Source organism: Acomys minous (assembly GCF_964271855.1).
Source record: "Acomys minous genome assembly, chromosome: 4".
Classification (NCBI taxonomy): domain Eukaryota; kingdom Metazoa; phylum Chordata; class Mammalia; order Rodentia; family Muridae; genus Acomys; species Acomys minous.
In genome coordinates, this window is record NC_140486.1 from 77,119,046 (window position 1) to 77,141,075 (window position 22,030).

A 22,030-nucleotide genomic window follows, 5' to 3' on the forward strand; every position below is an offset into this window, starting at 1 on the left:
GGGAAAATAGGTTAAAGGGAAAAAAGAGTGAACCTTCCGGTATCCATTCCATGGGATGGGTCCCTAGATGTTGAAAGACCCCATTTCTAAATGTTGTTTAGTCAAGGCTTGCTATTTTGTAAATGATTCTATTTTGTAAGGCTTGTACAATGGTTAAGGGAGGTCACCTGAAAGGCTCAGTCAGACTGGAAAAATACCACCATGTCACAAGGCTCGCAGATGTCACAAGGTTCGTGGTCACCTACCATTTCACAAGGTCTGGGAAACTGCCCTGGGGTCAAGTTATTGGAAAAACAAGATGTATGGTCAGTGAATAGGCTAGCCTAACCATTTCCTGATTCCAAAGCCCTAACCAGAGCTAAATCTAGCCGCATTAAGTTAGCCAATCAAGACCCTGTAACTATGCTTCTCGCTTCTGTAACCCCCCGCTTCCTGCTTCCCACCCTATAAAAGGGTCTCCTCCCCTTCACTCGGCGCGCCAGTCATCCGATAGACTGTGTCGCCCGGGTACCCGTGTAATCAATAAAGCCTCTTGCGTTTGCAACCGGACTTTTGGTTTCGCTGGTTCTTGGGGAGGGTCTCCCTGACGAAGGACACTCCGTGAGGAGGGTCTTTCAATGTCTCTGGCCAGCATGCAGGTCCGGCCTGTTCGCTGATCCTCTTCCTCATCCACGTGAGCTCAAACCTGGTCTTAACCTGCTGCCCCTACCGTCCTCTCCGCCTGCCTGTCTCTCACATGCAAAGGCCAGTCTCTTCCTCCCATCGAGGGTCGATTAGAAACACAATAGTCCAGGTGGAGTCCCCAGTCCGCTTCCTGAATTCCAGGCCCAGGATGGCTCCACCCAGTCTATCTCAAGGTTAATCTCAGGGAGTATCCATGGTGTGTCCAAGGGCAAAGCCCGCCAAGACTGCTTTCACCTGTGACAAAGCTTACAATCCTTCCCACAGAATTTCTTATGTGTTAACTGGCTAACTGGCTTTCCTCCTCAATAGATGTCAGGTCCTTTTAGGAAAGCAAGATAGCATAAGGAAGAGAGGATTTCTGGGTGACCTCTGCCAGGGTTGGACTGATCTGGGTGCCCTGTAGGCCCCAAGCTTCATGCAGGGCTTGGTGTTGAGTAAATATTCCCAGCATCAATTGTCTCACTCATTGGGTGTAGGCTTCTTTCACTGTTCTCGGGTATTAGGTGAGTACTACTAATATTTTGATGGCAATCTTAATGCATAACACACGTGAGTGTCCTGCTTGTGGCAGTCTCATGGTGGAAATCAAGATGAAAGACAGACTCGGCAAGGACACCAGTCTGATGGAGGCCCCACTGTCCTAACAGGTGACTTTTACGTCACCAGTATCCCAGGTCTGAGGTAGAAGGTGGGAACCTGGCGGGGTGCAGAGAGGCTCATGTCCCACAGAAAAGAACGCGGTCATTTGACAGCATGCTTCAAGGGGGTCTGGAAAATGAGGTCTAATGGCCTCCCAGTGACATCCCTTCAACATAGAAGGCAGCACACTGCTGGCAGCTGGCCTTCCCTGCTGCACGGCCATACAGAATTGAATGCGAGAAGGGGGACGGGTGATCGAAGGTAGAAATGGTGTGGCAGGTGAGAGAGGGACAAGGACACGGAGAGTTTCTGGAGCATCTATTAGAGTGATGACAATAAGAGTGCAAAGTAAAAATAGAAGCGATTAATGTGGGCAATGTCCTTTGATCCTTTTGTGCAAAAACAAAGCCGCGGGTTTAAACCTTCTTCTCCATTTTTCTCCCACAAAACCTTCCGTTCGTTTCCCAGACAGACTGTGAAAACCTTTCAAGCCCTGTCTCCTGCCTGGATTTCAAGTAAGAATGCCACACAATACTAAATCTTGGATGCTTGTCTTATTCTACCTTTACCCTTGCAGACATCACTCGGAGGAACTTTATGGCTACAGAAAAAACCTCAAGTACCACACATGCTTAAAAAGTAGCTTGTCATCCATTAGCAATGGATTTCTAAAAAACATGTTAGTCTGTCCGTGACCTGAGAATCTCTGGAATAAAACGTATTTCTAGAGAGAGAGTTATCACACCACAGTGAAGGCATCTGGATGTAAAACCCTGCTGAAATACCTTCTGGTGAGCCAGCCGTGGTGAGAAACAAATTGTTTGAACAATAGACTTAATTAACTCTGAGTTTGTGTCTTCCATCAGCGCAGGTGTGAAGTCAGGGGGCATCTGCTGACACACCTGAGCTACAGCCTAGAGTTGCTTCCTGAGGAGGGTGAGAAACGTCTGAGGAGGTAAATAAGGCCATGATGGTCTGGTAGATCTCTCTTGCTGTTTGCAGGGAGGGCTCCGAAGGGAAGGGAACTATGGGACTGAGTCCTTCTGGAGTTTGTCTACTGTGTGCATTTTAACTGTAGAAGAGCATTTAGCATGGATGTAAGTGCAGCTTGGCTTACAAGGAGACTGTCTGCATTAGCAGATACATGCTATGCTGGCAGATGGCAAAGGGAGGGACAGAAAGGTGAGGGGTGGCTGCGATGCTGCTGCCCTTTCTTGTGCCTGCCTCTCACTTCAAGAGCATTTCCTCAGGCTTAGTTTTTCCAGCTATGTAGATGTAAACATCTCTCTCTCTCTCTCTCTCTCTCTCTCTCTCTCTCTCTCTCTCTCAACTAGTCTGTCCTAAGTTGTGCTTGCTTTCATTAAATGCCTTGGCCCCCCTCCTTGGATTTAGTGTTTATTGTAATGTATCTTAAATATGGCAATAAAATCCCCAGGGACAGAATAAAGAACACGGATATAACTTCTTGTCTAGTTGTTCTTTTAAGCTTGGTTTCATCCACTAATGACTGGGCTACGAGATTCACTTGGGTTTCCTACATCTTTAAAAAAAAACCCCAGTATTCAATCTCCTTATTATTAATCTTACTGATGAGACTGACTGCTTTCTAAGTTTATGATGCAATACCCACTTGGTGGAAAAGTAGCCTTCCCTGGCCCTGTACACATTCTCATCTTGTGTCAGGAAAGTTGTTGACAATTTATGATGCTCTTGGAGAGACAGACTTTCTGAAACAGTGCGTGGATTCCAGAAGAGACTGGCTGAATATAGCTAGCTTCATTATTTTGATTTGTCACCCAGATTAAAAGGCTGAGTTATGATATGTGTGTTTTCTATATGATTTGCTCATTCCTCAAATACCTGATCAATAATAATTGAGCCTCTGCAGTGTGGCCAGCAATGTACCGACAGCTGCTAATTCAAACCCACACACTAGTGTCACAAGCAGGTCTGAGAAGGGCGCTGGGCTCATAGGTTTGTGGGATATATTCATTATATGTGACCTCGGGGACAGATTTCCTGAAATTCTCTTCCCTTGTCCCAGGTGACTGTCTTCATAGGTTGAGGCTAAATCCAGGAAACCGTAGCTCAACCTGTGAGGCATGCAAACTCTCTCCCTAACTGTGACTGAACCCCTACTCAATGCTAGAAGCAGTGACACAGGGTTAGGGAGCACATGCTATTCTCCAGGAATTACTTGAGGTTTTGGGGGGCCTTGAGTAATTAGCAAGTGGGAAAAGCTTAAGTAGCAGAAGCGCAAAGGAATGTGTTCTATTCTGTCTGGAGAGGCCTATGGAGGTAAAGTTGTTACATTTGAAGTGAGCGTTAGAAATAAAGTGTTAGTGGGCTGGAGAGAGGGCTCAGTCAGTAAAGTGCTCATCATGCAAGCATGAAGACTTGAGTTCAAATCCCAATATGCACACTAAAAAGCAGGAGGAGGAGGAGGAGGAGGAGGGGGAAGGGAGGGAGGAAGAAAAGGAGGAGGAAGAGGAGGAGGGGGAGGAGGTGGCAGTGGCAGTGTGCTCGCATGCCCTCAGATCTTGGAGATTAAAGACAGAAAGAGGTGCTAGGCCCTAGGTTGGGATGTGGAAGAGAAAGGCAAAGACAAAACAGAAAGGGAATGCAGACTGAGCTTGATGAGAGCACACTCCTCTAGTAATGAGATTGGGGAGCAGAGAGAGTAGGAGAGGAGGTCAGTTAATCACGTGAAGCCAGTGATTTGGTGAAGAAGTTGATTTCATGAAAGTGTTTGAGCTTGTTGGTTGAAGTGGAGTGACAAGCTGTGACTATAACAGAGTGACAATTGAGAATGCTGATTAAAGTAAATTATCATGTTGATCTTATTTCCACAATCAGAGATAGAGCTGAATGAATATCCATCAAAATGGCCCAGGAGCTCTGGTGGGACCTCCTGTTTAGCATAATGGAAGCTGATGGTTCATTCCATCCTAATTTCAATTTTTGATGCATTGCGTATCCCAGCAGGGCTAAAAAGTACCAAGTTTGCATTCCCTGCAAATTCTAGTACCATGGCTTGTCTTGAAAAAAATCTAACTTTCTTTCTTTCTTTCTCTCTTTCTTTTCTTTTTTTTTCTGAGACAAGGTCTCTCTGTGTATGTAGCCTTGACTGTCCTAGACTTGCTTTGTAGACCAGGCTGGCCTCGAACTCACAACCATCTACCTGCCTCTGACTCCCAAGTGCTGGCATTAAAGGCGTGCACCACCATGCCCAGCAATCTAACTTGGTTGGGCATTGGCTTGGTTAGGAAGCATAAGGCGCATGAAATGTTGCAGTATTTGCTAACAGAAAGTCTTATATCTTTTTTTTTTTTTTTTTAGTTTTTCAAGACAGAGTTTCTGTGTCCTGGCTGCCCTGGAACTCTCTTTGTAGACCAAGTTGGCCTCGAATTCACAGAGATCCACCTGTCTCTGCCTCCCTAGTGCTGGGATTAAAGGCGTGCGCCACAAGCTGGGGGCTACCATGAAAAAACCCAGCAAAACATGAGGAGTGTCGCTAAACACGTGAGGATTATGGGAGTAAAACCTGGCACCTCAGACTGTGAAGGCATGACTATGGTCTTGGCTGGGGTCATGGACCAAGGTCCTTAGATGTGTCTCCTAAGAAGAATGTGACCTCTGTCTGAAGAAGGGTATGTCCCGCAGAAGCTAATATCCAGAGGCTGTGATCTCTAGTCACCGTGCAGCATATTCCCCGCTGTGAGAGAGAAGGACCTTTATTGAACGTGGTTTTGAGGGGCTGCCTACTCTGATGGTGTGTCTTAGGAGCAATTGGACCGTGGGGCTTCTTCTACCTTTGCTCTCTCACCTTAACATCTTACAGAAAGGGGCAGCATTGGCAGGCTCCCCACGACCTCTGAAAACTGTTTTCTGTCAGGCTTCCAAAAGAAAGTTTCTGACTGGTCTGACGTGGGTCACCTATTTTGTTCTGGACCATATGTTGTGGCTGGGAAATTTTTATTGACTGATCATATGTTCCTCTTCCAGTATTTACGCACCTCGATTTCTCTAGGCCTTCAGGACTCAAACATTTTTAAAGGATTCCACATGTAGGGTCCCTCTGTCACCCCACTTTATTTTCTTCCAAATAGTCATCACAGTTAGAAATATATTAATCAATATGCTTATTGCTTGTCAGTTTATATGCTTTTTTTTTTGCCGTTTGTAGCAAGAAAGGCCGTTAAACCGTGCCTGTGGGAAAGAAGGCGAAATCCTGCATTCCAAAGTAGATGCACCCCAGCATTCCAAAGGAGCTTGGCAAAATTACCCTCTGTACAGACAACGGAACCTGCGGAGCAGTTCCGCGAGAAAGCAGGTTTTCGACAGTGACAACAATGGACCGGCTGGTTGCTCCAGGTTGGAGGCGATAGCGGTTCCCCGTTTAGCGCAGCACATTTTTCCACTACTCAGACTGGATTCAGTTCCTTGCTGTAAGTAGACACTATCGTTGGCACAGTTATTATCCGCAATTGGTAATTCAGAACGATTTTATGGAGATGGGGAGCTGTTATGAAGTCCTAATACCCATAATCCCCCAGAGCCCTCCCGTTCTTTGACAACTCATTTCCGAGTCACAGACGTGCTCCGTGGGTCTTAGTGTAACTATTAATGCACAGGGCTCAGGCTTATGAATAAGCTCTTAGGTTTCAAGCCTTGCGTCTCACTCATGAACCATTTCTTACCTAGACGACAGAAGGCAATTTCGGTAGCACTTAACTTAATTGGTTTGTGACCAGACAAGGACTCTGGGCCCTACTTACAGTGTGTGGGCAGTACACCTTGCTTCCACAAGTCCAGAAAGTTCTCATCCTGTAAATTCAGTGTCTCAGTCGTTTCGCTTGAACCATTATTTCTGAACCCTTGTTTCTGCCCACTAAACAAGGTTTATGAAGCCTAAATTGCAGATCACTGATAAAATTGTTAAGGTAATCAGAAGGTTGTGGGCCATTGGAAAAAATGCGTCCATTTCTCTGATCTGGCTGGCCCGTTCACACATTGCCCCTTACTTGTGGAGACTTGTGCATTTACAACTTGTTGTTGATGATGTTGTTGGTTTTTGTTTTTTTACCACGTTTTCCAACCTACATTTGCATATGTTTAAAAATAGAACTTTGTTCTTGTTTGTCCATTTGGTCAGAGCAGACCTTCTTCTTTTTCTATTTTTGTGAGTTGGGATATGATAGGAAAGCTCTCTCTCTAAATATGGTGACTTTGCCACATCCACTGCAGTATCTTCCTTTTTCACAGTTTCTCCTTTAGCCTCCCCCCCCCCCCCCCCCGCACCCCTCCCCCTGTGAGACCACAGCTTCCTCCATCCCCACCTTTGCTGCATCTGGAACCTACCACAGTATTTTCCAGTTGCGCCTTAAGTGGGGCCTTTTCCCAGGCTGTCTCTCTCTCTCTCTCTCTCTCTCTCTCTCTCTCTTCTCTCTCTCTCTCTCTCTCTCTCTCTCTCTTTTTCTGGTCTCTGTATCTGCATCCTGAGACCTGGGTTCACATGAAAGCTATTCTGAAGTCTCCTGGGAAAAAACCAAAAGCTTGCCTCTCAGCCGCAGGAATTTCTACTTTCCCGTAAAAGCACCAAAGCAAGCACAAGGGCTTTCACTCCTCCATCACGCCAGCAGACTGCACTTGACTTTTTCCCATTTATTTCTTTGGTTGCTTTTGTTTATGTGTAGGGATGTGAGTGTGTGTATGTGGCTCAGAAGACCATTTTCATGAGGATTCCCTCTCTACTACATGGGTCCCAGGGATCAAACTCAGGTGTTTGAACTTGGTGGCAAGCACATTTAGAAACCGAGCCATCTTGCCTGCCCTCATATCCCAGGTTTTGATGACAGTAGCCAATGATGCTCAAGGTGCTGCCTGGGAGTGTAAATCCTATTGTACGGGAGGTGAGCTGGTGGAGAAATGAGTAGCCCGGGACCAAGTATACCTCGGCATTTCAGGGGAATCCTTGACCAAAGGGACACAGACCACCTCTCTTTTGGGGATAGTAGTAGTATGAAGGAAGATAGGTCAGGCCTTTGACTTCAGTTTACATTCAAAGGATGGAAGAGGGCAAGTCACATGATTAATTTTATGGTGGCTGTCAACCAGCCCAGAGTTTACATCCCCCACCCCAAGAATTACACATATTCAGCCATGGGTGTGATATCATGGAATTTGCGAGAGTTTGTTCCTGGACAGTTCGCTTAAGTGTCTTTTCCCCAAGATCTTGGTTCTTAATAACTCTGACCTGGCATTTGTATCATGAGCAAAACTAAATGGGTGGCTGAAGACTAATTAATGCTAAGTGTTCCAACAGCATAATTACCAGTGTTCAGCAGTGAGTATAAAAAGGAATATCTTGGTGTGTCCTGCCCTCTTTATTTTTTCTTTTCTTCTTCCTTCCTTTCTAAATCCTTAGCTCTTTGTTTTAGACTTACTTAGTGAAAGTTTATCCTGAAGGTGGGTTTCTTTCCCTCTGTCCCTCCCTCCTTTCTTCCTGTCCTCCCTCCGTCCCTCCCTCCCCACTCCCTCCCCTTCCCCTTTCTTTCTTTCTTTCTTTCTTTCTTCTTAATCCCCAGCTTTTTATTTTAGGCTTACTTAGTGGAGGCTTATCCTGAAGGCCTCTCTCTCTCTCTCTCTCTCTCTCTCTCTCTCTCTCTCTCCCTCCTTCTCTCTCTCTCTCTCTCTCTCTCTCTCTCTCTCTCCCTCCTTCTCTCTCTCTCTCTCTCTCTCTCTCTCTCTCTCCCTTCTTCTCTCTCTCTCTCTCTCTCTCTCTCCCTCCCTCCTTCTCTCTCTCTCTCACACACACACATAACCTGCCTGCAAAAATTTAGAGTGCTTTTATTCCATGTAACTTTAAATGTTAGTTTCTGCTTCCTTAGAGTCTTCCCATCCAGACAGTGAAGAGATCACAGAGAAAGCAAAATCTTGTCATGAGCTGCAGCCTTGGGGCCTTCTGAGTCGGAGCCTTATGATTTCGGCTAAGGACCACCATGCCTTGTGGCATGCGGCACAGTGCTTTGCTTCGTGACGGTGTTAATTGCATAGGCGAGCAGGAGGGTGTGCACATATGTTCTTGCAAAATTTGTTTTTTTATCAAGTCAATAACAAAATAGAGAAACAGGCTTTTCATAGCAAATGCTAATTATAACTTAAACCTCCCACACAGGAGCAAAGCAGACACACACTAGACGACTGAGCTGTGATTTACTGGGGATCATGGTTGGCAGCACTGACAGCACAAGTCAAGGACCTTATAGGCAAGATTATCCAGGAAATCCCTGGCTTCCAAAGCTGCGATCCTTTAAGGCAGCTGTATTTAAATGCATCTGTACTGCTGATTAGATGTCAGAATTGGAGCACACTGAAGAACTCTGCCTAGTGATTAGCTCAATGGACCAATTTTGCTTTCAGATACTTACTTGGAGGAAAGTTATGCATACAGATATGGAAACAGGTCTGTCATCTTCCTAGGGTACACAGGGACTGGGGAAGTGACATGTGTGCAGGCCACAGTCACTGCCTTAGCTCTGGCTTCATCTCTGGGTGAATGATTTTCTTTACCAAGAGTGTGACACAGGCACAGGCTTTGGTGGGAATGAATCGGCTTTGTTTCTCACTGCTCTGTCCATGAGGAGATCCCTAGCTACTGTGCCGGGGGTGGGGTGGAGGGGGGAGTCCATACTCATTCCAAGTGTGGAAACCACACTTCCTACTGCAAAGATTGAACAGAATATGGAAACACTGAAGAGAATCTCCACATCGCATATCCCTGGGTATCTAAAGATGCACAGTAAGCCACAAATAGCAGGCTTAGTTAGAGCTCCAGCCTGGCCCATGAGCACCTGCAGGCGACCATGCCCAGCAGCCAGTGATGTGAGGTCTGGTAGGAGGAGACAGTCAGGGACATTGTTGAGAGTTTTCAACAGCAGATTTCCCGGAACATTTGCCGGTGCCAGGGCAAAAGAACAACGGAACTACAGCACACATATTTTTATTTATGAGTGCTTTATATGCAGAAGAGGGCATCAGATCACATTATATAGATGGTTGTGAGCCACCACGTGGTTGCTGGGAATTGAACTCAGGACTTTTGGAAGAATAGGCGGTGCTCTTAACCACTGAGCCATCTCTCCAGCCCCCCAGCACAAATATTTTAATGCTACTAACCAGGTTTAGAAATGGAAAGATATTTTCCACCCCTTCCTCAACAAAATAATCCCATAAAGGCCTGTAAGACTCAAAGATCCCGTGTTGTCTCTTCTAGCCTCGACTCCCTTCTGTTTTGAAGGCCTTTGTCTCCAGATAACACCGAGCAGCAAACAAAGTGTGACTCTGTCACCAGTGGGATCTCCAATATTTAATCACTTGAATGATGCTTTCATACCCTTCTGAGAGGCCGATGCCCTCACAGCGGCCTACTAGGGGACAGGCCACTTCCACAGGCTGAAGGGGCAGCTCCGGCTGTGACAGATTCATCCCCTAAATTCACAGCTCAGGCCCATCAGTTCTTAGGGACACACGGTGGGTAGGAGGGTGTTCCCCTGAGAATGATAGCCACTGTTCTTCATGGATAGTCTGGCAGCCATCTCTAAGTCCTATCTTCCTGAAAGGCTTACAAGAGCCGAAGGTAAGGGCTAACCAGCAGCTTTAGGAGCCATGTGCACTGCCCCCTGGCTATGCTTGCTCTGCAACTGCAAACAACATATTTAAAAGGCAATAATCTCTTTCTAATGTTTCTTATTAATATGATTTTAGGTTCTTTTTATGGTGCTTTGCTTCTGCCTGCTTCACTGTGGGCTTGATGCCATCTTTACAGCAATTCGTACCCCACCACCTGCTTCCAGTACTTTCCTGGCATACGATCAACAGATGGATTTTTAAAAATTACTGAGAGTAAACCCCAGATGCATCTTGTAGGCCTCACTCAGGAAATTTAGTGTGGCAGGTGTTTAAAAACAGAATATCCACTGCCAAATAGATTTTTTGTTCTGCATGGACTTCCTACTGCTTTTAACTGATCGTAATGGTCAACATTCCCTCTCTGAGGTCACATGACATCCCTGACCTGGGAGGCCGAGTCTGATGCATGGCCCATCTTTGTTTGACATGTAGCTTTTGGGGAGGGCACCATGCTTGGTGCACAGTTACCGTGATTGGCTAGCGAAGTTGTGTTCTGCACTTCCTCACAGCTCTTCAGGGATTTCCCACTGTTGTCCAGGAGATGGCGCCCTGAGAAGAGCCAGTAGCAGGGGGAGGGTGTGAGGACAAAGCAGTGAACTGTAACAGGGTGACATGCATTCCTAGCTCACTTTCTATTACCAAAAAGGGGCTGGAGGAAGTCAACTTTGTAGAGCAGTGTTTCTCAGCCTATGGGGAGAAACCCCTTTAGGGGGTCAAATGACCCTTTCACAGGGGTGGCCTAAAGATCATCAGAAAAACACAGAAATTTACATTACAATTCAAAACAGCAACAAAATTATAGTTACGAAGTAGCAATGAAAATAATTTTATGGCTGGAGGTCACCACAACATGAGGAACTGCACAGCATTAGGAAGGTTGAGAACCACTACTCTAGTGTGTGTGTATATATGTGCATGAGTGTATAAGTGTGTATAATGTGTATGTGAGTGTGTAAGTGTATGTGTATACGTTTGTATATATGCATGAGTGTGTGTGAGTGTGTATGTATGCATGAGTGTGTGTGTATGCATGTGAATATGTGTGAGTGTGTATGTATGCATGAGCCTGTGAGTATGTGAGTGAGTGTGTGTGTGTGTGTGTGTGTGTGTGTGTTTTTGTTAAAAGTAATCCAGTGGTCTAGAGAAGACAAATGTCAGCCAGTTGTCAAAATGACAATGCTTGAGGTAGTTGTAGAGGTTGAAGTCACTTGTTTTAACCCAAGTTTGTGGTATCAGACTCTTGGTGAAGCTGTCATACCCAGGTCTTTTCTCCCTAAAATGTTTAGCAGTTTTCCACCTCATGCAGATACATGCCCGGGAGAGACATTGCTCTCTAGAAAATGCTCCTTACAGTATTGAACTTGGTTTCCCATAGGGCAGCTTTTACCAGCTTTACAAACAGATCAAAGCACCTTAAGCCCATGCTGTAGGCTTTCCTTGTGATGTCTGCCTGCCTCTCCAGTCTCCCAACAGCCACTGACACTGCTCCAGCCCTGCCCACAAGGGACACTGCTCCAGCCCTGCCCACAAGGGACACTGCTCCAGCCCTGCCCACAGGGGACACTGCTCCAGCCCCTGCCCACAGGAACACTGTTCTAGCTCTGCCCACACGGGACCGGCACCCATTGATGAACCCTCTGTCCACCTCAGCATTTTGGGGTGAAATAGACTTAGTCCACACACAGCCTCAATGGCTGGGCAATATGTTTTAGGAGGGATGTGTGCCAAAGGGATTTCTAACTCATAAGATTGAGCTGAAAATAGGTCAGCTTAGGGCTATAAGATCTGACCCCATCGATGATGATGATGATGGGGTTAGAGTAATGGCATCACTTACACCCTTCTCAGGGGACATCTTTTGTTTCTTCCTTTCTTGTCCTATTTTCTAGGTAAAACCTCCTCCTCTCTGGGAGGAAAAAACAAGGGGGCGCTTACAGTCTAAACTCTTTCTTGCGTTGTAACCTTGGACAGGATATTCAGCCTGACCATGCACCAGGTTTCTTATCTGTAAAATAAATGTAGCAGTGCAGTTTATAGGAAGGTGACTGAACATTGAGTGAGGCGATGATGTGAACACTCAGCTCACTGCTTGGTACTTGATAAATAAACAGTGAATAATTGCACCTTTTATCACAGGTTTTATGTCAGTGAGGTTTGGTTGACTCCCCCACTTCAGCTGTTATTACCTGCACAGGTGTCATGGATGTCGCCAGGAAACAGGCTGTGTGTGCCTCAGGGCTTGCTCACTGGAGGGAGGGAGGGAGGCAAAGAGGGAGGGAGGGAGGGAGGGAGGCAGGCATGGCTCTTGCCTAGGAATCTTAAGGGTAACTTGAAGGCTTCTGTTAGAAAATTGCTGAAGAAATGGGAGGGAAGGAAGAATGGGAGGATACAAGGGATGGGATAACCATTGAGATATAACAAGAATAAATTAATAAAAAATTTTTTAAAAAATTGCTTAAGTCCTCACCCTCAGCAAAGCCCACAAGGTGCAGGAACCCCTCGCTTTTCTCTGAGCAATATTTCTTCTGCCAGAATAAGAAAGCACCCACATTCTTTCTCCTCCTTTTTCCACCTCCCCCACTCTGCCTTTTTTCTTAAAGAGCCTCAGCCAGATGTTGCTATTTTCAAACCTATTTGAAGCCATTTAGGGAAAGGTTGTGTTTTCCCTCCTGTCTTGCAGTGTGCTGGATGAGACCACCTTTGCATTTCCTTCCCTCTGTGTCATCTCTCAGACTGAGGTAGGGAGCAGCAGTGTCTCACTGCTGGGGAGTTTGTCCCACTCCCACTGTGTAAAGCAGACGCCGTGAGGGGGGGGGTCCAGAGAGCTGGGTTTAACAAGGTCTCCTTGGGATGCCAGTGTTTATACTGCGCTGTGCTTTTAGACCAGGCTTCACTCTAACAGTCTTCTCTCATCGCATTGTGAGCCACCATAGTGACAGACATAAAGATAAAGGCTGTAGGGTTGTCCGAGGGTCTGCTGTTTGGATGAATCTGGTATAATCACATCTACAGTCTGAGATGGGTAGCCCTGTGTGGTAGGTGTTCCTGTTGGGTGTGTACCGCTTAGTCCTGTAATCTGTTTACCGACTTCCTGAACTTGATCATCTCAAACCAGACAAGAGATGTTTCATGTACAGCATAAGAGCATTTCTGCATGTTCTTGGTTGGCTTTGGCCCAGGATTCTCTATGCATGGGCCGCTATCTCAATCTTTAGAGTAATGCCCTTGTGAATGCCACCTGCTGCAGCACTGTAGCACCTTACTGGTGCTTTCCCAAGTCTCAGAGAGCTTTCTTCATGAGCTGCTACTCTTGTTGGCTTTGAAAACGTGGCTTCTTGGACAAATGGATTGAACTAGAAATGATCATAATGAGTGAGTTAACCCAGAAGCAGAAAAACTCACATGTTATATACTCACTTATAACTAGGCACTAGCCCAAGGGGCATGGCCCATGAAAGTCTTCACTTACCAGGAAAGTGGGATAGATGTGAGGACATCCTATTAGGACTCTAGGTGAGGGAAGTATGGGAGAATGGGGAAATAGAAGGATCCAGAGGGTCCTAGAAACCTACAAGTAGAACTTATGACGGGCAGATCTGGGCCCAGGGGTTCTGCTCAAACTATAGCACCAGCCAAGGACAATGCATGCAGTAAGCCTCGAACTCCCACCCAGATCTAGCCGATGCACAGGACATTCTCCACAGTTGAGTGGAGAGTGGGGACTGACTTTTACATGAACTCTGGTGCCCCATATTTGACCACGTCCCCTTGATGGGGAGGGCCCAGTGGCACTCAGGGGAAGGATAGCAGGCTGCCAAGAAGAGACTTGATACCCTAGGATCATATATAGGGGGAGGAGGTCCCCCTCAGTCACAGTCATAGGGGAGGGGAATAGGGTGAAAGTGGGAGGAAGGGAGGGAGGAATGGGAGGATACAAGGGATGGGATAACAATTGAGATGTAATATGAATGAATAAATAAATAAATAAATTTTAAAAAGAAAAGAAAACATGGCTTCTAGTCTAGGCCTCCTCAGGCTCCAGAGAGTCCTCTTCGGATCTCATCTGTTTGGTTCAGCCTCCAAAGCCGTACTTGCTGTTCGTATGTGTCTGAGATTTCACTCTACCCCCAAATGGTGCAGTGCTCTTCCCTTGAACCTTGCTCTTCCTGTCCCAGGCTCCTGCTGGAATCATCTGGCCTCCCGTTTGGCTAGCTTCAACTCCCTAGCTCTGCTGCTTACAGCAGACATAGCCTTCCTCCTGGACTTCTCCCACCCCATGCCTGTGGCAGATGACCCACAGTCCTGGCATCTCAACATCTTGGGATCACCTTTGCAACTTAGGCTTTCTCCTCGCAGTTTCGTGAAAACGTCTCTTGCAGTCGGTCTCCTTGCAAGGGCTCTGACACGGCCACGGTGGCTCTCTGGAGCCACAGTACAAGATTTCATGTCCCATTCAGTCTTGTATCTTTGATGGCTGCAAAACTAGTATACATTGCTGCCAAGGTATGCCACTAGCTTAGGACAGAGCCTGGCCTTGTCACCAGCTATGGTCCTGGAGAACATTCTCTAAGCAGTTGCTGGGCGGGCGGGGGTGGGGGTGGGGGGTGGGGGTGGATGAGTGAGTGGAGGTGGGGGTGGGGCATTCAGTGGCATTCTTAGTTTAGGCTTTCTCCTTTAAAAGAGTTTGCATTTTCACAAGAAAGATCCTTCCATGGGTGGGCCATGCCCTTAGGAGACTTTTCCTATTGTCTCAGTGAAGAATGCCAGGTTGTTCTTTAATGACACTAATCAGTTTAGGGAGCACAGCTACTGTTAAACTTCCCTCATCTGGAACTTCGAACGCATCCGCTCCCCTTTTCCTTGACAAAGTGTTTATTTTTCAAATCTTTCTACGTGGCCTGTTTCTCTCTCTCTCACTGTGGATTTGGATAAGTTTAGGGACTTCATCTGTGGAGTAGTCTTCTGCTCAGTACTTTTTGATGTAGTTACACTCAGATTCTCAGGACATGGGCAGAGTGCAGCCCATGTTTACTAGGAAAGAACAGATGCTCCCATTAGCCTAGTTCCTGATGGAGTTCTTGCTTCCTTCAGAAACACCATGAACTGTGTCTTTACTGGCCACACTTCTCTCAGAATTCCGCTCTCCCAGAATGCCACCATAATGGCCCAGGAAGCCCTTCCGGAAGCATGCCAGTATGTTTCCGGTCCAAGAATACAAATTCTTCCATGTTTCTCTGAAGCCTAAGACCCGGATGGCCAGCCTTATTACTGCAACGGCTCTACCTCTCCATACTGTTTGAGGTTGTGGTAGGGAAATCACAGCAGCAGGAGCTTGGGGGCAGCCAGCTGGCCATACTGCTAGCTTTCTCCTTGCTATTCAGTCCGAGGTCCCAGCCCATGGAATGGTGCTACCCTCATTTAAGGGGCTTTTCCACCTCAACTAACTCGGTCTAGAAACTTCCTCACAAATTGTCTTTAGTTATGGTTTTATTGCTGTGGAGAGACACCTCGACTATGGCAACTCTCACAAAGAAAAATATCTAACTGGGGCTGGCTTACAGTTTCAGAGGTTTTGTCCTTTTTCATCATGGAGGGATGCATGGCGGCATGCAGGCAGACATGGTGCTGGAGAAGGAGCTGAGAGCTCTACATCTTGATCCACAGGTGGCAGAAGGACACTGTGACAACTGGAGGTGGCTTGGCCATCAAAGACCTCAAAACCCCCCCCCCCACACAGTGACACACTTCCTCCACCAAGGCTACACCTTCTAATAGTACAACTCTCCTTGTAGGCCAAGCATTCAAATGCACGAGCCTAGGGGGCCCCATTCCTATTCAAACCACAGCACAAACCCAGAGTCTGGTTTCCATGGTGATTCTACATCGTGTCAGGTTGACCACCACAGTGATTTTGTGTTCTTTTTATACCCAAGCACTGTGGAGAGCTGTTGCAAATCAGTCTACAACAGGGTAGACTTTATTTGAGTCCCTTGTAAAGCAGGAAAGAAACTCCCTCGCCATTCCAACCATTTCAAGTTACAAGAGGGCACGCCGAGTCCTTGACTCCCCCTGTACAGCTAGTAGCTGTTAGCTGGGGCTGCCACGCTGTCTACTAAGTCCTAAAATTGAGTCAGCATTCACTTTCCTCCACGTTCCTGGACTGTAGTGAGTGTGAGGGCAGCTGATGCATGCCCACAGATGCCAGAGGGTTACTGCCAAGCTTTTCCTTTTCTTGGTCTGAGGTCTGGCAAATGCCCTTAGTGACGTCCGAGATATACTGAATACGCAGCTAATGCCTGTTTTCAATAGGAAAGACAAGTTTTATGTAGCAATCTCAGCCCAGAAACACTTGTAGGTTAAAAGAAGCAGGAGCCCAAGGCTTCTGAGCTATTTATGTCCATCTAAAAGGCAGGTGTCTTCCCCCTGACCTGTTTTCAGGACTACAACCCCATTACGCTGACGCTATGCTCGGGAGCTTGGCTTTGGGAATTTCAACCCTTTATTTGTGGCCGTTCAGAAGCTGTCTGGCACTCAGACTGCACTGGGGGCGCAGGCCCTTTGATGGATCTTGCACTTTTCCTGAATGCCGCTGCCCCGAACGGTTCTCAGGTAACCACTCACTGTCTGTTCGCCATCCACTCTTTTAAATAGCAACTCTATTCATAGACCGTCAGGGCCTCTCCTGAGAGATTAGCTGATAACTTTGTCAGTGACTAGGAAAATGTGAAGCTGTATTTCTGTGAGACTTGCCGGGGTGCTTTATGCTGTCGAATGGAGTAGCTTCTCAGGCTCTTTACTTCAGCCCCCTGCAGGTTTGCTGGTTGAAGTGGGAAATATTCCAGGGCATGAGCTGCACCCATAACCCCATATCTGCAGGTGTCATGTCAGGCAATGTCAGTGTCCGTGCTGATGGTTGGGATGGGGTGGGGTGGGGTGGGGTGCGGTGGGGTAGGTAGGGATGGGGTTGGGGTGACTCTGAGGGCTCGGATTAGGAAGTGACAACCACAGACCAAATCCTCAGATCAATCTACACCTCCTGTTTTTCTCCCTCCCAGTGATGTGGGTTTTTTTTCCTTTTACCTTTTAAGTGCTTGGTAAAATAGAAACAAATTCTTTCAAAACATATGAAGATTCGATGAACCTCACGCCCATCAGTAAAGTGCTGATGGAACACACCTTGCTTCGCATGTTGGCCATGACCATGTTTGCGTTGTTGTGTCAACGGCTGTAGATGTCATATGGCTCACAGAGCCTAGAACAGAGACCATCCATTTATCAAGCAGTTACTTTTCACGTGGCAGGAACTCTGCTCAGCACTGGAAAGCGAAGGATACAAAAACCAGTTCTTCCTGGAGGGCTCAACTTACCGATGTGGAGTAAGGTAAACAGAAAGTACATAAAGAGATAAATGGTGTAGTTGAGACGTATGGAATGTGCTGTGGGCAGAGGGTCCAGCCCTTCCCTGGACAGTCTCTGTCGTGGCAGAGGTGGGACCCTTGACAGCTGTAGCATTGCACACACTACTGTACACTTCATGTGCTTGCCAATCACCCTTCTTTAGGAACTCTTGTATTCTAAATTTTTATTTACATTGATGCTCTACCTCCACGTGCGTCTGTGTGAGGGTGTCAGATCCCCTGCAACTGGAGTTACAGACAGTGGTGATTTGCCATGTGGCTGCTGGGATTTGAACTTGGGTCATCCGGGAGGGCTGCCAGTGTTCTTAACCACTAAGCCATCTCCCCAGCCCCGCCCATCTCCCTTCCTATGCGTGCTTTATCTGGTTGTACACAGCAGCTGGCCTTCCTGTGGGGGCTACATGCCAAGACTCACAGTAGGTGCCTGGAACACTGGGGTATATTCAGCTCTGTAGATATAGCTATGTATACCTAATGACACTGGGGATACTTCCTGGAATGTGTTGCTAGGCAACCTCGTGGTGGCAAGACCACTGCAGAGTGTACTTACACAGACTGTGATGTCTCCAACACCACTTTTTTTTTAAAAGAGAGATGTATTTGGATTTTATGCGCATGAGCATCTGCGTGAATGTATGTGTGTGTGCCACAGGTCTGCCTGGTACCTGTGGAGGCTGGGAGATGGCATTGGGTCCCCTGTAACTGGGATGACAGTTACGAGCCACCATGTAGGTGCTGGGAACAGAACCCGAGTCCTCTTTGAGGGCAGCAAGTGCTTTTCAATGCTGAGCCGCTCTGCAGCCTCTAAGCAGTGTAACCCTCGGGGGAGTACCCTGTGTATGCTCTGCTCTGACTACAGTGCCTTATGGCACAGGCCTAAAATGTATTCTTCCTATACATACCTAAAGGAATTTTAGCGTATAATTTAAGCACATTAAGAGACCAACAAAAATAGGTAATAAACTAGAACAAGTAGAAAATATAGAATGGGAGTTATTTAAGACATGAATTTTTATTTTTCACTTTAATATTTTCAGATTATAGTAACCGAAACAAAAGGATTTCATTATGTGTGGGAGTGTGTGTAGGCGTGTGTGTGCCACAGTGTGCATATGGAGGTCAGAAGACAACTCTTAGGAGTTGGCTCCTACCTTTCTCCTTGCTGTGGCAGGATGTTTCTATTGCAGAGTACTCCAGCCTAGCTGCCCGGGAGCTTCCAGCCAGGTCCCCTGTCTTGCCTTGCAGATTTAGGAGGGCTGCGATTACAAATGCATGCCACTGCATCTGGCATTTCTGTGTGGGTTCTGTCACTCAAAGTCAGATCATCAGGTTTTTGTGACAAGCATTTTACCCACGGAGCCATCTCTTCACCCCAAATGAGATTTTCAAAGCTCATGGGACACAAATAGAGAAGACCACCCCTCCCCTCACAAAGTCATAGAAATAGCCCAAATGAGAAATCACAACCCACAGAAGCGGAAAGTGGAAACAAAGGCAGAAGGGCTGGTTCTGAGCATCATTTTCACTATTAAAGGAACTGGCAAAGTGATACGCTAAATTTGGTTGAAATTTCAAGGTTATGGCTTTACTTCTGTCTCCCAAGTGCTGGGGTTACTGGTGTGTGCTGCTACCAGGCTGAGCAGGAGTGTAGCAGTGTGGTGAACTGGACGTCTAGGAGAGACGCACACTCAGTATACACAGGTGAAATACACAGAAAAGATGATGGAGAACAAGGCAGGAGAAGGGCAGACTCCGTGAATGTGCAGATTGCGGTGTGATAACGAGCTAATGTTCGATACGCCCGGGTCGGGGACGTGGGTACCACACACGCGTGACCCCGGCACTTGGGAGGGAGGTGGAGACAGGAGGATCAAGTGTTCATAGGTGACATGAAACACTGTCTCCAATGATAAACACACAAGGAACCCGACCGCAAACAGGAGGTTTTCGGAGCATGGCTGTGTCCGCAGAGCCAGGGGAAGCAGGAAGGATACAGAAGGGAAGAGGGTGATTTTTACCTTTAGTTCATTGAGCACCTTTATGCATGTTTGTCCCACTGGAATATTAATGTCTTGGTGCCTTTGTGGCCCAGTGCATAAGAAGAAAGGGAACACCTTTCCAACATTTTTCATGACTCCACAGAGACATATCAGTTTGCCATGAACTTGAGTTTAATAAATACCAGCCTAGAGAAAGAAAAAGCTTATGATACTATCCTCCTCTGGATTCTTGCTGGTCCACTTACCCAGGGCCCTGGCTTCCTGTCTAATCCTCAGGGAGAAAGGCAGCTATTATCCTGTAAAGAAAAACCCAGGCTAAGGAACCATAGCTGCGAACTGCTGGTAAATCACAATCCCAACCAGCAGAGGTTATACCACCCAACTAAGACAAAAAGGCAGCAAACACTGTCACCGCTCTGTGCATCATGTCGAGTTAAATGTCTTTCTGGCTGTACATAAAGCTAGATAGAATACCCCAGAGGCATTTTTTTTATTGGTTGGAACAGCAAGAAATAAAGACTAAGATAAATTTAATATTTAACTCTAAATCTTTAGTCTCCCTCATTAGCTAACTTGCCTGCAGCCACATATGCTGTAAATTAAACTGCCTCTGCTGGTGTGTTGCCAAATCGCACCTTCGGTGAATGTTAACAGTGCTCATTCTAACACCCGATCAAGTTAAAAAACAAAAAGTAATCTGTTTGCCATCCGGAGATGTCATTAGGAAGGGTGGTTAAAAAAAAAAAAAGCTGTTAACTTCTTCGGGAAGTCAGAGTTGGAGGCTGGCACTGTCACCAGCCCCAAGCCGGGGTTTGTGGGACTCAATTCACAGAGCTGAAAGCAGAAAGCGCTCTTTGGATGGTGACCTCATCACTGGGAGTCTAAGCAAGGCTGGTTTTTTGGTTCTCTGGTCAATTGTTGCCAAAGTATCATTGTCCAGAGAGATGAAGAAGATGCCTTCTGCCAGGGAAGCCAATGCAGATACAGTAAAGCCTTTGTGTGGAATGTCACAGGGAAGGCCCCAGGGGCTGCAGCACAGACATGGGGCCGCAGTGCCAGCACAGAGAGTCTCCTTCACGTGATGGGCTGGTGGGTCCTCTCCCACCTTCGGTGCATTTGTCATTGTCTTCATTTGTACGTGTGACCGAGAACAAGAGCTCTGATTCTAGAAACACCAGGCAGTGCACACTGATTATTATGCAAGAAGAAAAACCTTTAAGCAGCACAAAGGGTTAGCTGCATATACCCTTGTGGGGAATGTCTGTGCTTTGTATCAGGTGCACAGAGCTCCTCCATTCAAAAAGAAAAACAAAGCAAGTGAAAAATGCAAACAGGGAGAGAAGTCACATTAAATTATAGCTGTGCTAAAGGGTAAGCTAGGACATATTAAAATATTAGAGAGCCTATTTGCACAAATAGGAATTCACAAGGGGACAAGATGCCTTCTCTACTTCAGCGTTCCCACCTCTGTCAGAATCAATGCACTAGCAATAAACACAGCCCTCCACCTGTCAGCCTCGCCCGACTCCATTCTGGAGGTATCGACAAGCCTGTGTGTAGCTCAGATTGTCTTCACCCTGGCTACACACTGGGGCTGCCTGGGTAGCACTTAGGTCTCTCCGTGCCCCTGCAGCACCCCAGACCAAAGATGCATCGTCTGCAGCATAACCCTGCAGACACTGGCATCTTTTAATGCTGCCAGCAGAGAACCAACTTAGAAATCCACTGCATTTTCAATCCCGCCCACCGCAGAACTCACTTGGGTCTTTAGAGGGGCCCCAGATCAAGGGAGTCAGAGTAGTACTCAAAAGTCCCCCCAGGTGAGTCCCATAATCAAAACCCTTTGCTTCAAACAGACCCTTCAAGTGTGATAACAAACCTCATTAGGAACAGCCAAGCCCCACATTAGATCTGTCATTCCCACGCCTTCTCCAGACCCAGAAGTGGAATCCGTCTCTATTTTGCCAGCTTTCTAGGTGATTCCTGTATTCACAGTATTTGAGTCCCACATCCTAAAATGTCACCTCTAATTGCAGATTTAGCGCTGTCCCCTAAGGAAGGTGGGGTTTGTGGTCTTGTGCACATATAAACACCATGAGATAACAGCCAGGGAGCACTGGGCACAAAGAACACGTTTTGAGCGGCTGCTACAGCATTAGCCTTCTCAGCAGTCCAAAGGACTTGAGTGTGGGGGTGCTCGTGACTTGCTTCATGTGCACAGAGCTCCTCTATTAAAAAAAGAAAAGTAAATCAACGGCAAATGCAATCAGGGGGAGAAATTATGTCAAACTTTATTTGTGCCAAAGGGTAAATATTAAAATACTAGAGAGTTTATTTGGGCAAATAGGAGTTCATGAGTTGAGTTGGGTAGCACCGGACTAAGATGCTATGAGGCTCCTGCCCACGGCAAGGGAGAAGGTGTTTACAGGGCAGATTGGATGGCTGTTATGGGGCCATATTTGAATCCTAGAAGTGTTAGTTGGCAGCTATTGGTCAGACATCTTTTGCTTCTAGAATATGACTGTTTGTGTTGGGGTGGGTTTTACTTGCTTTTGTAGGAACACAGGGCACTGGTGCCACCTTCGTCTAATACCAATT

General features: G+C 46.7%; 1 protein-coding gene across 4 annotated transcripts in view; it reads left to right on the plus strand.

Moving 5' to 3' along the window:
* The first annotated feature begins 4,775 nt into the window (after nt 1–4,775).
* LOC311595414 (uncharacterized protein) overlaps nt 4,776–22,030 on the plus strand; it is a 41,264-nt gene continuing 24,009 nt past the window's right edge. For 2 of the 4 annotated variants that reach the window (XM_084778063.1, XM_084778064.1), the window contains exons 1-2: nt 4,810–4,845; nt 5,510–5,771. In XM_084778063.1, coding sequence (XP_084634189.1) covers nt 4,825–4,845; nt 5,510–5,771 — 283 coding nt within the window. In that variant the 5' untranslated portion in view covers nt 4,810–4,824. Of the gene's footprint in view, nt 4,974–5,509; nt 5,772–22,030 lie in introns of all 4 variants that reach the window. The other 2 variants (XR_014778432.1, XR_014778433.1) reach the window with 2 other exon arrangements.